The sequence below is a fragment of the Thunnus maccoyii genome, chromosome 19 (assembly GCF_910596095.1).
Source record: "Thunnus maccoyii chromosome 19, fThuMac1.1, whole genome shotgun sequence".
In the NCBI taxonomy this organism is placed as follows: domain Eukaryota; kingdom Metazoa; phylum Chordata; class Actinopteri; order Scombriformes; family Scombridae; genus Thunnus; species Thunnus maccoyii.
In genome coordinates, this window is record NC_056551.1 from 26,605,591 (window position 1) to 26,617,711 (window position 12,121).

At 41.6% G+C, this 12,121-nt stretch overlaps 1 protein-coding gene across 1 annotated transcript in view; it reads left to right on the forward strand.

Annotated features, from left to right (window-relative positions):
* Window positions 1–1,247: 1,247 nt before the first annotated feature.
* adamts6 (ADAM metallopeptidase with thrombospondin type 1 motif, 6) overlaps window positions 1,248–12,121 on the forward strand; it is a 65,937-nt gene continuing 55,063 nt past the window's right edge. The window contains exons 1-7 of the mRNA XM_042395833.1: window positions 1,248–1,378; window positions 1,716–2,104; window positions 3,857–4,031; window positions 4,679–4,902; window positions 5,098–5,181; window positions 6,916–7,061; window positions 10,753–10,796. Coding sequence (XP_042251767.1) covers window positions 1,279–1,378; window positions 1,716–2,104; window positions 3,857–4,031; window positions 4,679–4,902; window positions 5,098–5,181; window positions 6,916–7,061; window positions 10,753–10,796 — 1,162 coding nt within the window. The 5' untranslated portion in view covers window positions 1,248–1,278. The remainder of the gene's footprint in view (window positions 1,379–1,715; window positions 2,105–3,856; window positions 4,032–4,678; window positions 4,903–5,097; window positions 5,182–6,915; window positions 7,062–10,752; window positions 10,797–12,121) is intronic.

Sequence of the window (12,121 nt, forward strand, 5' to 3'; positions counted from 1 at the left end):
CATGTCGACTAGTCAGCACCTTCGGCGCTGTTAAGATTTATGCAGCCCCATTAAATGTGGTTATTACACTTCAATTACACTGTAAAGCCTCGTTTGTGTCACACTCCAGTTTAAGTCATTAAACTGTCATCTCCAGTAGATCGATATTTAATTGATAAGGCAGTGGCACTGTTTGCACAAACGCAGCTGAAACCAGTGTTGCTCCTCCTGGAAGTTTGTTCTTCAAGTGTCAAATAGCATGTTTAGGTTAAATGATGTGTTGAATGAGAGACACGAATCCAACCCATCAAGCTGTACAATGTGAGATATTGAACTTTGTCTTAGATTTTCATTCATTCACAAGTTTGTTTCCATTAGTGCTGCAACGATTAGTTGATTAATTGATTAGTTGGTTGAGCGAAAATGCCAAATGTTCTCCGGTTCCAGCTTCACAAATGTGAGGATCTGCTGCTTGTTGTTGGTGTAAATCATTGTGATTTGTGTTTGGGCGCTGAGAAATTATCATATCACACAACGATGAGTCAGTTAATTGAGAAAATTGTCACCATTAATGAAAGTAATCATCAGTTGCGGCCCTAATTTTCACTGTCGATCATCTTCGTGATTAATCGGTTTATCGTTTGGTCTATAAAATGTCGGAAAATAGTGGAAAACGTCCATCAGAGCCCAAAATGACATCTTCAGATTGCTTGTTTTGTCCAATTGACTGTCCGAAAACCAAAGATATTCCATTTACAATCATATACAACAGAGAAGAGTAACTCATCCTCACGATCGAGAAGCCGGAAACAGAAAATGTTTGGCATTTAAACATCAATCAGTTAGTGATATAGTCGCGGATTAATCAATGGACTAACTGTTTCAACACTACGACAGACCGCAATCTGATAAAGCGAGAGTACTCCGGGTGAGAAAAGGTCATTTAACCTCTGATTGATTCCTTCACAGGAATGCAGATGGATCGGTCAAGACAAGTTTGCAATATAGAGCTTCCTGCTTGGAGTTACACCTGAGAGTGACGGCGTCTGATGGATTACAGTGTTTTCTATGAGCTGCTGACATGAATTCAGAGGCCAGTGGGATGTGGAAGCGCTCGCCTTCAGGACAAATCTGAAGCTCTGGATACGAGAACATTTCACACTGAGTGAAGGACACGAACCATGGACTTGTTATGGTGTGGCGTCGGACTGATCGTGTGCTTTTAACCCGTTTGTAGCACCCTCTACCCCCCTACCCCACCCCCACCCCCACACCCCATGTCACATCTTTCCCTGAATTATGGAAATTTTGTGGAAGACGCTGACTTGGACTCTGAGCCTGGTGGTGATGGCTGCTTCTGAATTTCAAAGCGTCAACAGACTTTCACACAACTCTCAAGGTATGATGTAGACAGGCGGTCGGGAAGATCTTAAAACTTCTAGAACTGAGACGATGAGTCGATTAATTGATTAGTTGATGGACAGAAAATGAATCGAATAATTGTTTCAGTCATTTTTTAAGCGGAAACGCCAAAAATTGTCTGGTTTCAGCTTTTAAAATGGGATGATTTAATGCTTTTCTTTGCCATACATGATAGTAAACTGATTGTATTTGGGTTTTGGACTGTTGGCATGACTATTTTATAGAAAAATCGATTGAGCGAAGAAAGAATCTGCAGCTCTAAAGTTCATTACCTCAACATCTTCTCTTCTTTTCTCTTCTTTCTCCTGTAAAAGAGGAGTTCCTGTCCTACCTGCAGCACTACCAGTTGACTGTCCCGGTGCGGGTGGACGAGAACGGAGAGTTCCTGAGCTACACTGTGAAGCACCACCGGCCGGGCCGACGGAGACGCGGGGCGGCGGACCCCGTAATGGGAGCGCCTCCTTCGTTAGACCTGGACCCCCCAGAGTCCCGGCTGTTCTACAGACTGTCAGCCTACGGAAAGCACTTTCACCTAAACCTGACACTCAACCCCCACCTGGTGTCAAAACATTTTACAGTGGAGTATTGGGGCAAAGAAGGGCTGGAGTGGCGTCATAACATGGTAGAGAACTGTCACTATGTTGGATTCTTGCAAAATCAGCACAGCACGACGAGAGTGGCGCTCAGCAACTGCAAGGGCCTGGTGAGTACAAAGTGGCCTACGTATTTGCTCTGATTAAAAGTTCACACTCTCTGGCTGCTCTGCTGACCCCAAACAAACCCTGATTCTAATGTCAGATAACTAATATATACCTAGCTTGCGCTGCTCTCATGGCAGCCAATCTTTCAGACGCAGTGCCAAAGGATTAGACCAATTGTAGTTTGCTTAACAGAATCTTGGCTTCTTTCCATTTGGCACGCTGAGTCTGCAGGCAGCTTGGAGTGAGGTGATGCTCGTGGAGAAAAATCACATCATCTCAGTGGTCTGTTAGTGCTTTTTCTTTTCCATTTGTGCAGTAAATATCGCAATATATCCTCAGTTTCTTAAAAGCCCCTCAGTAGCTGAGCTCACATTTCTTTGATTGATCCATTTCATCATCTGTAAAATAATCCCTAAATCACAGACATTACTCTGTTTGTAGTTTTATAGTGCCCTGTTCAAATACAAAACTACACAGCACTAACAAGGCATCTAATTATCCCGTCTAAGCTTCTAGTCCTCAGGCTTTTCTCCACAGACTGTGTGACTGTCCAGCTTCTCTTTGCTAATCAAGAAATTGGAAGAAATTTTAATAGCTGCTATTCCTCCTTCCTTCAGAATAACTCTAAAGAAGGAAGAAAAGAGGCCCTGCGTCTTATTGGCAAATGTAATCATGTGGAGAAAACATGTATTACCATTGTGGTAGCCAAATGTGTTGGCAGGACCTACACGGAGTATCATAAATTGAATTAGTGTTTGCCCTTTTTTCTAACAGCACCAAAAATGGACAAAACTTCTGTCTGTACTTTAATGTAATCAGCTGTCTGGACAGCTTGAGATCTTGACATCACACACTATTAAAACCCCAAATCAAGTATGTTTTTGTGTACTAATGTTGTGTTGCTTTTCATTGTGGGTTTTTGTGGAGCTGAGCCAGTATTTTCTACAATCTAACCTTTCCCTGTTTATGCTCCATGGGGGGTGTTGAAGGGGCAGAGATAAATGTTTTTAATTTTGGTCTTGATGTAATTGATGGTTTGGGGTTCTTATGTTTGACTTCAAACTCATGTTATACCTTTAGGATGAGGATATAACCTGAGGGAATATGTTAGTTATTCAAAGGGATACTCCAGACATTTAGTATCGTGCTTTCACAAAGTTCGGAAGCTTGAAAGAGACACAAAGCGAAGCAGCAAAGGCTGAGATATCCTGACTTTTAGTATCTAGCATCATAGGTCAAACTCCAAAAATGTTACATTTCCCAAAATGCAACTTCAATGCAGCTTTCATCAGACTTTCCCTGCCCTTTACAGTAAATGCCCACGCACTTTAAACCCCACATCCCCAGTTTGTAATACTGGGTTTCTGTAAAAATTAGCCTAAGCTGAGATAGCCCTGATGATGTCATTGGAGTTATTTCAGTTTAAGGTTTCAGAGCCACAGAAGAAATTATACAACTCTTACAAACCCACCTTTTTAGTTTCCTTTTGATCTATTTTACCTCTATTTTATTTATTCTTTTTATATTGTGTCTCTATTTTTTGTCTTTCAATGGGAAGCACTTTGTGACGTCTTATCTAGGAAGGTGTTATATCAGTCAAACGTACAAGTAAACTGAACTTCATGTGTCAAATTGGTGGAGTGTCCCTTCAATTAAAATTGCCCTTAAAATACAAAACATTTTTGATGTGTGCTTATAACATGAGTGTTTGTGTTTGTAACCTGTTTCTTTCATTGATTTTCTTCCCCAACAAGCATGGTGTTATAACAACAGAGGAAGAACAGTATTTAATAGAGCCATTAAAGAACATATCCTCCACCACCTCCAGTGAATGGAACCTGGAAGAAGCACAGCAACATGTTATTTATAAAACGTCTGCCATTCCCTCACCACAAGAGCATAGCCAGGAGTTCAGCTGTGGCATTTCAGGTTGGTGAACCTCCATCTGGGTTGGACTCTGTGTGGGTGGAACTGACGTAAAGGAATAACTATACATAGCAGGTTAGAGGAAGTGCTGGTTTGGTTTTAGGCCCAGGTTCTGGTAGACATGACCAGGCCTCTTGTGTGCTATAGTTGCTCCTGGCCTGGACATCTTTCAACCTGTAAGAGCAAGTCTTGCTCCAGCTTTCATAAAAGGCCCTTCAGTGCATAAAGACTACTAGGCTCAGACTTTTATAGAAGCACAAATCCTATTTATAGAACCAACAATCATGTTCTGATCTTAACATTCAGACTGCTTAGCTCCACCAAATACTGCGTTTGTTGAGATATGACGGATTGGAAAAAGAACCAGGTGGATATTTAGGTATTTGGGCCAAGGTCTTATAAGAAACAGCAAAGGCTGTCATCGCCAGGAAGCTAGCATGCCCTAACATGTACCATCTTATAGCTTTTTCCCAGAGCATCTGGGTCATAAAGCAAAGGCTTTAGCTGCAAGGTTCAAAGGGGCAGATTCCCTATGTTCATCTACCATACACAAACCAGCTCTCTCTCAAACAGATAATGTGTCATAATTTGGATGTAAACTGTTATTTCGTAATTCACTAACCTGTCTTTGCCTCCCCTGTCATTCACAGACCTCATTAAAACCAGTGCACCTTGCCAGTCTAGCACACCTTCCCCTGTCCACGCTTCCCCTGTCCCCCAAAACGACAGCGAGCAGTCGAACAGCACCCACAGACAGAGACGCTCCGTCAGCACCGAGCGCTTCGTCGAGACGCTTGTGGTTGCAGATAAAATGATGGTCGGCTACCACGGACGCAAAGACATCGAGCACTACATCTTGTCCGTAATGAATATTGTAAGTTTGATCCTACTTTTTGGTCATGTTGTTGTTGTCTACCATACTGCCGAACATACAATCGTTGCCAGTTGAGTTAGAGGATATCTACAGTAAGTCATGTGGCCCTGAAAGTGTTTAATTGTAGTTTAGATGTTGTGACATATGGACACAATTTGTCTGACTTTGTGTCTTTTCTTCTTTTCTGGAGGTCAGGTTGCCAAACTTTACCGTGATGCCAGTCTAGGAAATGTTGTGAACATTATTGTGACCCGGCTGATTGTTCTGACCGAAGATCAGGTAAGAAAAATTATCTTTCTCTATTTTTGAAATTACAGTTTTCGAGCCCTTTTTATAGCGTCTGCACGCTCATCTGTATTAAGTGTATAACTGATCCGCTTGGCGTGAGTGAGCCGCAGTAGTTTATGTGATTGGCTGATGGGGAGAGAGAAGAGAGACTATTCACCATATGGCCACCACTTCAGATGAAAGATGTGCTCAGGCATCTTCCCTCAGGGAGCCTCGATTGAGGATTTTTACATGCACTGTACATGTGAATGTATGTGTGATGGGAGAAACAGAGTGTCTTCCTAGCATCTGTTTTTGTAAAGGGGTCATAGCGGCTCTTTATGTAGCATCAGGTCCAAAAAACAAGAATATGTTTTCATGTTAATCCAATAGGAAGGAAGTACGATCAGTCCTTTTGTTGGATGAACCGAATGGCAAATTTAATGATGTTGAATGGTTCAGTATTGAGTTGTAATTAATCAGCGGTCAAGCTGAAATCAGCACTGCATCATCAGCTGGAAATGTAATGGTTTACTACCATATAGTTGAACCTGTTACATTCATAGAACTAGATGCATTTTGCAGCCTCCACCACAACTTCCCCAACTGATCCAATTGTCTGTCTACTCCCGCTACTCCTCTTTCCACCTCTCCAGCTTTTTATAATATTGCAGTGCCTTGTTCCACTCCTTCTTTGACTCATCTAACTCCTCCTGTTATAAATGGTTTTACCTTTACTACGACTACAGCTACTCTTAAATCAAATACAAAAACTTTTTGCTGTTCCAAAAACTGGTGCTCTAACCTCCCTCTGATCCCTGTACAGTACTCCTACAAATAATTAATAATCCAGAAAATCGTTCTACTCTGGCGGCATGGTGTCTCAGTGGTTAGAGCTGTCAACGCATGAAATTAAGTTAAATCTCACACAGATTTTTTTTTTTTTTTTTTTTGGTGTGTTTCTGCCTTCATCAGATAGTACATAGTTGAGACTATCAGGAGACAAAGGGAGAAAGAGAGAGAGAGAGGGGGTATGACGTGCAACACACGTCTCTTACCAGAATCAAACTGTGGATGTTGTGGTTATGTGTCTTAACCGCTTGGCGACCAGGACCCAGTGTCACAGTTTTTGATAACTTTTTCTTAGAAATGTACTACTTAAACAATATTACATCTGCTTTCAGAGAGTCCACACATATTCTCCATGAAAAATCTCTTTTGAAGTTGCATGGTATGATACTGTACTATGCAATATATGATTTGACATGATACAAAACAAAATAACATGATACGACCCAATACAACACAATATAATGCGATACGATGTGATACGACCCAATACAACATATGATGTGATATGATACGATACGACACAATATGACACGATACAACAAGATATGACACAGTAGGATACATTATAATATGATATGACACAATACAGCACGATACAATACAATATGCAACAGTATGACTCCACAATACACGATACAATATGGTACAGTACAGTATAATAATATACAATATGATATGATACGATACAATACGACACAATACACCACGATACAATACGATATGACACAATACAACTCAATATGGCGTGATACGATACGACGTGACACAATACAATATTGTACAGTACTGTATTGCGCGGCAACAAATCGTATTGGGTTATATCATGTGGTTTTTGTAATACTACATCATGTTGTACTGTATTGCATGTGTGTTCTTTGGTGTGTTTTTTTGCAGCCTAACCTGGAGATCAACCATCATGCTGACAAGTCTCTGGACAGTTTCTGTAAGTGGCAGAAGTCCATCCTGTCTCATCACAGCGATGGCAACAGCATTCCAGAGAACGGGATGGCTCATCATGACAACGCTGTGCTAATCACCCGGTAAGTGTAGGCTTGCATCTTAGCGATATGGACCATATGTAGTTCATGTACTTCAAAGGGCAAGAGTTGTTTCTTTCAGTTGTAACTTTAGCTTTAAGTAGCATTCATTTCCTCATTTTGAGCAAATAGGTTGCAGGTTATTTTCTGTGCTGTTGGCAAAGGTTGTGTGGTCACAGTTCATCTGAGACTGTGAGTGTTTGTGTATGTGTTCGCTAATAGAGCTAGCCAGAAGCTACAGCACTGAACTTCCTAATGTCCAGCCCCTGTTCTCACACTTCTTCCTCTACCTCTAACTGTTAATGCTGATGGGAATAAAGCCCCTAGTTCTGAAAATAAATGTGCTGTTTCAGACACACTGTACCTGTCACACTGCAATTTATGTCAAGGGTGTTACCATAAAACAGCAAAACTCTGTCATTACCTGGAATTGACTTCATTGTTGCCAGAACTGTTTGGCCACATAACCGTGCAACTTTATATTCCCCCCACTGGTTTTGTCTAGAGAGAGGATGGCGTTCTGTGATTGACATGGGCTGAAGCCAAGCTTTTTGACGCTCTGGGCTCCCTTACAAAACAGCCTTTCTATCATTAGTGTGCTCTTGCTTGTTGTCTGTCAGTTGATGTTTTCCAGCTCCTTTGGCTCATGTTTTTATTATTGGTTTTAGCTTCGGTCAGTAAGCACCAGCACCAAAGGCTGCTTAGTAGAGTTTATGTGCAATAGTCACATTTTTTTCAGTTTTTGGCACATTAACTGTATGGTTCAGCCTCACTTTTAGCAAGCAAAGCTCTGATAAACTGTTAGCTAGCTGCCCGACACCAAACTGCAAGCAAAGTTAGCAACTAGCTGAAGAAAAACGTAGAATATCTAGGAAGCTAATTCTCAGGTGCTGTTGGAGACCAAAACAGAGCTAAAAGACAGGTTTATACTAAAATTACATTAAGTTGTCAGAAAAATGACTCCACTGGAATGTTTTTCCATGTGGGCTAGATGTGTTAGCATGTTAGCTTAACTTCAAAAGGCAAAAAAACTTTTTGTGAAGTGTTGGAAGCAAAACTGTAAAGCCAAAAACAAAGGAGCTAAAATGTTCTGTAATATTGATTAACACAACTATAATATTCACCAGAGGAAACTGTGATACTGCACTTTTATATATGATGTTATTTTAGTTAACAAATGGTAAGAGTGTTTAATGTAAATCTCTTCCAATCTCTTGTCTCCTGAGAATTAGCTTCCTAGAGTTTTTCCACCAGCTAGTTGCTAACTATGTTTGCTGTTTAGTGCTGGGCAGGTTGCTAGCAGTTTGTTTGTCAGTTTGTTTGCTAAAAACAGCCGCATCAGTAACAGTAAATGTGCCAAAAAAATTAAAAAATCACACAATTTAAGTGTCTACGGCTCATCTGGCTAGAAAACCATAAAGCTAAAACCATATGAGCTAAAATATTCTGTAATTTTGAGCTTTAATATTCACTGGACACTACTAATTTATTTTAGCTAGCAAATGGTAAAAGTTTTTAATGTAACACCTCAGAAACAAACATTATTTCTTGCACGTAGATGGCGCACATCAGCACTGTTGTTGCTTTCCTTGCTGGTATGCGGCCGTGCCCATAATTTACTGCTTAGAGTCATTCGATATGAATTTTGAGTAAAGTATTGGTGAACACTGAGTAAAAACAAGACAAAAGTAGGCGAGAGATAACAAGCTGCGAGGACGAGGCACCAGCTGAGCTCAGAGATGCTAGAGATTGTATAACTCTCTGATGGTAGGAAGCCCTTATTAACCACCATGCCTGCAAGAGCAGTCAGACATTCCTTGTGATGGTGGAATGCACCGAAAAATGTTCAGTGAGATTTTAACATGGTTGATGCTTGAAGCGCTCAGCTGAGAGGATATTTATTTGAGTATTTCATCTTTGGATCAAAGTGGATCTGCAACGATTAGTCCATCAATTAGTCAATCAACAGAAAATTAATCATTAACTAAGTAATTTTTCATGCAAAAACTCAAAACATTCTTTGGTTTTACCTTCTCCAATATGATTATTTGCTGCTTTTCTATTTAAGTAGTTGTAAATTGAATATATTTGGGTCAGTTTGACAAAACAAGACATTTAAAGACCAAACCTTGGGAAGATGTGATGGACATTTTTTTCTTAAATTCTACAATTAATCAAGAAAATAATCATATCGACTTTGAAAATAATCGTTTGTTGCAGCTGTAGATCCAAATAGGATCCATCTAGATTTTCTGTTGATTGACTAATTGACTTATCGATGCAGCTCCAGATCCAGAGCATAAAAATATAATTCAATTAAAGTGCAATTAGCATATTGTTAGTATGATATATTCTAATTATGTCTCATAGGTCTTCACTTCACATATCGAGCCGATTCCAACTTCATAATTCATCCCAAAGGTCAAATAGATTTAATTACTATTTGAAAAACATAATACTAGTATTATATGGGACTGAGGTAGAGCTGCAATGATTAGTCGATCAGAAAATTAATTGCAACTACTGTATTTTTGATGATAGAATAATCGTTTTAGTCATTTTTCTAAAGCAAAGAGGCTAAATACTCAGTCGTTGCAGCTTCTCAGACGTGATCATTTCAAACTTTTCTGCATCATATATGATACTAAACTTAATATCTTTGGATTTTGGGCTGTTAATTGGACAAAACGAGACATTTGAAGACGTCACCTTGAGCTTTAACAAACTGTAACGGACATTTTGCACTATTGTGTGACATTTTATAGATGCAACAAGAAAATAATCGTTAGTTGCCGCTCTAGACTGAGGCCTTCATGTTGGTCACAACCAGGCTCTCAGGAAGCAGATCCCAGTGAACATCACTGCTGTGAAAACTGGCTTCTTCTCCTCTATCAATGATCGATGTGGATCTCCTGCAGCGATGCACCAGCAGGGCAAACTTAACCCCATTTTCACCCGAATGATTCACCGTTCTTATCATCACAAAAGTGACCTCCGTAGCTGCGTTTTTGAAACTGTCCTGCCTTGTTTGGAAAGTGGCCTGTCACATTTAGGGGAAAAAAAATAAAGACACTGGGGGGAAATTAGGGGAGAAAAAAAAAAATCAAAACAAATAGACATCCTAAACGAGGTCTCGATTGTACCTCATTGGTTTGGAGCAGCTCCACAGGGAGGGAGGGAGAGGACGAGGGGGGGTTGGGGGGGGGGGTTATGGAGAGAGGAAGGGAGGGAGGAGGGAAGGACAATGAAATTAAATTTGCTCTTGCCCTTGGTTTTAATAGATTAAAAGCTTTAGGAAGGATTGGATCATTCATTTGAAATGTATGATGTGTTCTTAAAGCACTAGCGGCTCACGGTTTTTCCTCCCTCCCGCTCTATTGGATTACCTGTACGCGGGGTTAACAGTAGGGACGCAGCATGACTGAAACCTTTCACTTCATCCTCGTTCATGTCTGAGCGTTGTGTGTTAGCTGGAAAAAAAAAAAAAAGCTAAAGAAGGAGGAGTGAACCAGGTGTTTTGTCAAATTATGACTTCATTATATGCTATTGTTATGCTAAAGGTTGCAGTTAGATTATATCTCACTAGTGATTAAATGTGGAAAGAATGGAAAATGGCAAAGAGCCAGTGGAACAAAACACTGTACAAAAATTAATTTAATTGTTTGTGTTCTTTCCTTCTCCTGCCTGTCCGTAGGTATGACATCTGCACCTACAAGAACAAACCCTGTGGTACCTTAGGTGAGTGAAGAGAAAAGTGTGTGTTTTCATGTGTTCTCATTGCCAAATTGGTGATCTCGGCTGATCTTTTTTTTTTTTTTTTTCTCCCCGGAGAGGTTTTTCCCTCCTACGTTTGGCCTCCAGCGTGTCCTCAGACAAACCTTATTTAGCAACCCTCGCAGTCTCCTCTAGAAGACAGCTCCTGTGAGACATAATGAGAAGGATGTTTTCACTCGTGTTATTATAGCTCCTCTGTGGCTCACCTCTGTTGGTCGAGGAACCCGGACAGCCGCGGTCACCTCCCCGCGCTGCCTCCAGTTTATAAAACTCCCCTGTCTCTCTCTTCTCCTCCGCCTCTAACCTCAAGTTTGTCCAAGGTGTTTACACTTCCACCGGGGTTGAGAGAAAGGAAAAGGTATGTGTTGGAAAGCAGGGGAGGAGGAGGAGGAGGAGGAGGTGGTGGAGGAGGGGGGGGACAAAGAGGAGAGTAGTGACAGAAGGAGGAGATGGAGAAGAAGAAAAGGAGTTGAAAGGAAAATGGAAGGGGGAAAAGGACAATTATAGGGAGTGTTAGAGTATGCAGGAGGGAGATAGAGTGGGTGATATGCTGGTTGTGGTGCGACTGGGGGTGGAAAAAGGACAGCAAGCAGTGGCAGAACCCCCTTCCTCCTCCTCCTCCTCCTCCTCCTCCTCCTCCTCTTTTCCTCTCTCCTCTTCAACCCCCTCGCCCCACCCCAAACCTCCTACCCACCCTGCCCTTCTCTCCCCATCTTATCTTTGTAAAGGCCCCGCAGGCACCACAGTATATCTTGGAGGTAATATTGTGACTTCAGGGGTGGTTTGACAGATTGACCGCATTCGTCACATTCCCCGGTCGCTTTAATTGCCCTGGCATCTGCTTGGCTTCCTCGTTGTCTCACCACCCCTCTCCTACACCCCCCCCCCCCCTCCCCTCCTCTCCTCCCTCTCTCCTCGCGGGGATCATGCTCCCGGGGTCAGATCCCTGGCCTTTAGGGTCGCCGAGTAATCACGGGGCTGGAGATAATACACAGTCCACCCCGGTGTTAAGAAAACAACTTGCAATGTGGTGTGTGTGTTTGCACTCAGCCACGACCACGCACATACACACTCGCACATTCTTAAACTAATCGTAGAGTAGCCGACCCTCCTTCCTTTTTCCCTCCCTCTCCTCCTTCTTTCTTCACCTTCAGGGCTCTCTCTTTTCCCTCCAGTAATGGTTTCAGTGGCCTCCTGATTTGCGAGTCTATTCTTGTTTAGCCTCTTAGTAAAGAGGATACAAAAGCCATGCCACTTTTAGCAGGGAAGGCAGAGAGTTCACGCAAACT